Genomic DNA, 5,413 nt, shown 5'->3' on the forward strand with positions numbered 1-5,413 from the left:
CAAAGTTTTCATAATTTACAATTTCTGTAAGAGTATTTTAAGCGATCTCCCCAAAACTTGATTTGGTTTGAGCCTAACCGGTTGCCATAGGTCAAACACTGTTCAGTAGAAGAAGCTTTTCCCCGTATTTTCCTTTCACAATAAAATAAGATAACACAAAAATGAGCTCATTACGATCTTACACCTTTTATCTTTACATGGAGTGGGTTGTATTTTGATAACATGAAAAACTATTGACTAAATTCATTAAAGAAAATCATAGACGCTCACAATTTTAGTTATAGAAGTTTGTTATTTTTTATTTTGAAAGTTAAATGCTTTGATTTCCGGTGTTAGTGGACTCTTCATAAACGGTGTGTCCTCCATGCAATTCTCCACGATGCTTTATCGTGTCTGTCTAACAGACATGGATTAAAGAGTACAAGTTGAGGTAATATAACTTTATCTGAAAATGTATTTTTTCAAATAATGCAAAAGTTTATCGTGTCATGTTCATAGCAGATCAGATAACAGTGTAGTAACAGTCTTCGGTCTATTAAAATGTCCCACTTCAATGTAGAGATATGTTAGTTTAATGATCAACAGAGCAGCTCACCCTAAAAGCAAAAATAAAAATATATATCCAAGCACGATGCTTTTCATACAGGAGTAAACAGACAGTTCTAATTATGTCACTGTCGTTTATTTCTGTTTCAAATTAGGTGGTTAGTTAATCATAGATTGAATACGTTAACAAGTCTGATTACAACTTTGATATTTTTGAAGTAATATCAAGGGATTTTTTTATGGTATTGTCTTGGTTTGATTTTTTTCTTTTCGTTTTATCAATTCTGTCTGCACTACTATACTTCAAATTAAAACCTCACCAAAATGATCGTTCTAATATATCTCTCAAACAAAGATTGTGGTTCTCAGACTGGATGCTTGTTTCAATTAGATCTTGTTTTGTATTGAGGCAATATATGCACTTTCCTACAGTAACACTGCTCCCATTTTTTACATGTTGAAAACTTAATACATACACAACTCAAAGTTTTGTTGAAAGTATTCCTTAATTTGGGATTGAATGAAAAACAATTTGCAGGAAACCTTTTGAATAGATATCCAATTTATATAAACTAACCAATTGTATGGCTGACTGTATTTTGGCTTGTAATCCTTCTGCAAGATTAAACTTCTCCCCAGTCTCATGTTTTTTCAGTCTTTTAAATATTATATTTCAGTATTTCCCATTTTCTTGCTCCATCTATTTTACCATCGATCCTGAACAGCTTCACTGTCCCTATTGAAAGAAAGCATTCCCACAGTTGAATGCTGCCACCACCATGTTTCACTGTGACGTTTATTATTTTTAGGATGACGTGCAGTGTTAGATTTCCACTTCACAAATCCCTGCTCCATGTAGTCTAAAAAGGTAATTTTGATCTAATCTGATAGAATCATCCTACCAAAAGTTTGCTGTAAACCAGGCTGTTTATTTCTTTCTCTTTTATTTCTTTATCAAGCCAAAACCATGTTTAGTGTATATATATATATAGATCAGAAAGAAATTCTTATATACAACTAAACATTCTATCCAAGCACTTATTTTCATTTTTTCATTGCCGATATAATTTTACTCTATAATCCTTTAAGGCTGCAACTTACGATTATTTTGCTAATTGACTAATCTGTTACTTATTATTTTTTTTATATATTAATTAATATAGCCAAAGGCTCCTTAAAGAAAATTTTTTGCAAAATTAAACCCGGTGACACAGAAACGATTCCTCTTGAGAGGTTCTGAATAGAGCAGATTGATAGACCAAAACCTTTTTTTTTGTCTTAAATGTAAAATGTTTAAAATGTAAAAATGTTTTTTACAATTTTGATATTATTCCTGCTCTAAGTTGGTTGCTCTGTTAGCTAAAGGCATATATTAGAGTCTCTGTTCTCCAGTTAACGATTAATCTATGACTAAATTAGTTAACGATTATTTCAATAATCGATTAATCACAATTAATCTGATTAAATGCCCTGTAATTGTTAGTTAACAGTTTTATCCCTCACCTGTCTGGTCTATTTCTTGGTCTTTATTCTGCTGTTTATTCATCAGTATTATCAAACAAACCTATGTGGCCTTAACAGAATATATTTGAATGCATATAGGTTGACAAAATGCCGCCAATAATGTCACTCATAAAGATAATTGGTCGCACATAATTTTAATTAGGAGTATCAGACTACAGATGCATTTCACAAATTTAGACAAAAATAGTTAAAGAAAGCATATAACATTTCTCTTTCATTTCACAATCAGCTCTTTATTGTGTTGGTCTCTTATAGAAAATCCTCCAAGAATGTATCGAACATTGCAAAATTTGGCATAGTTCAAAAGACACAGATATTTTTGCAAGGCATTTAATCTGTTTTTGTCTTAAATGCAATAAGTTGCTCGTATCATGCTTAGAAAAAGATGTGCAGCCCATTTCTTGGCTTTTTTGTTGTGCTCCCAAGTTAATTTAATTACATTTTGATATGTTTGTATTGTTTCAGCGTGGCACACAGATGGCAACCCGTGTACTTTGTCGGAAGGTCCGCTCCGTCCCCAGCTGGAAAAAAGGCTTCACCCAAGCTCAGGTTATTCATACCAAACCAAAGGAAGAGATAGGTGATCAAGAGGAAAACAAAGTGCCCAAACATCAGGACACTTTTTTCCGAGACGGATACAGACTGCATTACAATCCTTCATCATATCATCAGTTTACTAGCAATTCCTCCAATGCTGGCTCTCAGATTGATAATTATGAAGAGGATCAGTTTTTCAGTGCTCAAGCACCTTCCTTTTGGCAACGTAAAAACCACTACAGTGTGAGTTGCTCACGGCACCTCTCAAGCTCCAAAAACACAATACTTGATTTAACTTTTAACAAAGCCTCTGAAACCAAGGAGAAGTCTGGAATCTACAACAGGAAGCCGGTGCAGCCAGATGTTAAAGTGGACACACGAGCTTTCCTTAAATGCAGTCCTGAGTACACTTCCCTGTCCCTCGACCTCACTCAGCGACCTCACCCAGTAGAATGGGTTGACGTGCTGCCAGTACTTCAAAAAGTGTCTGTTTTAAAGGGCAGGATGAAGCCGTCTGATGTTTCCCATTTTCTTGTACAGCTCAGCAATTTGCACCCAGACAAGATGCCTTTGTTGAAAAGTGACCAGAGGTTTGTCATGCTTCTCCGATATTCTGTGGAGCATATCCGCTCCTTCTCTGAGCTACAGCTGTTGGAGATATTGCAGTCATTTGTGTGGTTGGAGATACCCTCATCCCACACCATGTTAGAGGTGTATGAAGCTGAATTTTGCCGCCGGACCAACCAGCTGACTTTACATCAATTATTGTTTGCCGCTGACTTGTGGCGCTGCATTGGGAGGCAAGTGCCACTGTTCTTGAAGCGCCTCTATGTCTCCATTCACCTTTATATTGGGCAAGTAGGAGTCCCTGAGCTGGTGCAACTGCTTTATATAATTGGAGAAGGTAGGCACTGTCCAAAAGATTTGGTCCGTCCAATAGAGCAACTTGTCTTGTGTCATTTAGCAAACCTGCATCCTGAAGAGATTGGCACTGTATGTCTTGGACTCTTTAAATCTCAAACCTCTCTTCCAGAGAGTACAGTTACTAGTATTGTTGATAGGGCACTCTCTTTTGTAACAGAGATGAGTGATTTTGCAATGGTTAATGTGCTGAAATATCTGCGATTCAGTTATCTCTATCACAGGGCCTGGCTAGAAGCTATGGCACAGGAAGTTCCTCGACGAGCCCACAGGATGGGAGTCCAGGGCCTGATGCATGTGACTTTGACCTGTTCAGCTCTTCATTACCGTGATATCAGCATCCTGACTTCTGTTGCTGAAAGAGTTCCTTCTCTAGTGCCATATTGCAGGAGTAAAGACTCAAGTAAACTCCTGTGGGCCTTTGGCACCTTAGGATTTCTTCCAGCTGAGAGTCCAGGTTTTTATCCGAGCTTGACAGATGGGTTGAGGCAGAGGAAAACAGAATTCCATCGATACCCTGAACACCTGCTGACTGGCCTTCTAGGTCTGGCTTTTGTCTCTCAGTTCCCAGAGGACCTTGTTTCATTAGCTTTGAGCCCCGAGTTTATCCACTTAGCACTGAAAAACTCCCAACTAGAGCTCAAAAAAGACTTGTTCACCTTGGATGCAGCTGTGGCTCTGGAGATTCCTCAGTGGAATGGCCCACGGTTGAGTGCTGAACTCAGGGAAGAGGTGGTGGAAATGCTTTGGAAATTTGCACAGTCAGATGTTTGCCTAAAACCAGAAGTTTTGGAAGCAGAATTGTCTCTTCAGGATCTTCTTGGAGGAGAAAAATTTGTATGCAAGAGAATGATCCTGCCCCACACTCGCTCCATAGACCTTGAAGTACATCTGGACTCTAATGGACAGCCAATACCAGTGGATTTACTTTGTCCAAAAATGAGTCTCACAGTGATTCCTTCTCCACAAAGCTGGGAGAAAAGTAACTCTGGAGTACATATCACTGACAAACTTTTAGCGCAGTTGATAAGAGGCAAAAACTCCACGGATTCCTTAGCTGCGTCTGTTAAAGTTGCATCCAAACCATGCCAAAGGTTACCACCTGATGAGGGTGGAAGACTGTTTGACTCTGTTCTAGATCTGACCAGTGACATGATAGAAACACTCACCAAACCCAGCCGTAAAAGATCCAATCAGCAGGATTCAGCTGGTCAAGGGTTCAAAGGCTCTATCAAACTCGCTGTACAAATCTCTAGCAGGAACCACTATTGTATACAGTCGCAGCAGCTGCTTGGTCTTCATGCCATGAAGAGACGACACCTGAAGATGGCAGGGTACCGGGTGGTGGAGCTGAGTCATTGGGAGTGGTCTTCAGTGATGAGGAAAAGCAGGGCAGAGAAGCTGGCGTATCTTCACTGCAAAATCTATGACAGTCTGTAACGATTCTAAGACCTCGAGAAGAATCAATTGAACAGTATTGCAAAAATGTTCAAGGCCTCTCTGCATCCTGTAGTGTTGAGTATGTGTAAAGCACTGAAAACATTTATTTGGCAAATATTTTACTTCCTGTTTGGAAATATATGGATTTCCAAACAGGATGCTGCACTCATAGAATGCAATGAAATACAATAACACAATTAAAAAAAACAAACTTGTTTTTCACCTTTAATGTGATATGATAATGTGACAGGAATGAAGTGTAATTGATATTTTATTTGTGAAACAGTATTTAGTCATTTTTGGTTGCAGTTCATTGCAGATTGTCTTGAAATCAATCTTTTTTTAGGGGTTATTGACGGATTTAGTTGGACTCATTGTAAGCCATTCCAAATAATTATTCATTTATTTTTTATATTCCTCTGTTGATTTAAAATTTTGTTTAGGC

General features: G+C 37.9%; 1 protein-coding gene across 1 annotated transcript; it reads left to right on the forward strand.

Moving 5' to 3' along the window:
* Positions 1-335: 335 nt before the first annotated feature.
* Positions 336-5,165, forward strand: fastkd5 (FAST kinase domains 5). The gene is made up of 2 exons (XM_015386423.1): positions 336-430; positions 2,536-5,165. Exon 2 carries the CDS (start codon positions 2,548-2,550, stop codon positions 4,966-4,968), a length of 2,421 nt encoding a protein of 806 aa, XP_015241909.1. The 5' UTR covers positions 336-430; positions 2,536-2,547; the 3' UTR covers positions 4,969-5,165.
* The last annotated feature ends 248 nt before the right edge of the window (positions 5,166-5,413 follow it).

This window comes from Cyprinodon variegatus, unplaced genomic scaffold, assembly GCF_000732505.1.
Source record: "Cyprinodon variegatus isolate N-32 unplaced genomic scaffold, C_variegatus-1.0 Scaffold368, whole genome shotgun sequence".
NCBI classification, from domain to species: Eukaryota; Metazoa; Chordata; class Actinopteri; order Cyprinodontiformes; family Cyprinodontidae; genus Cyprinodon; species Cyprinodon variegatus.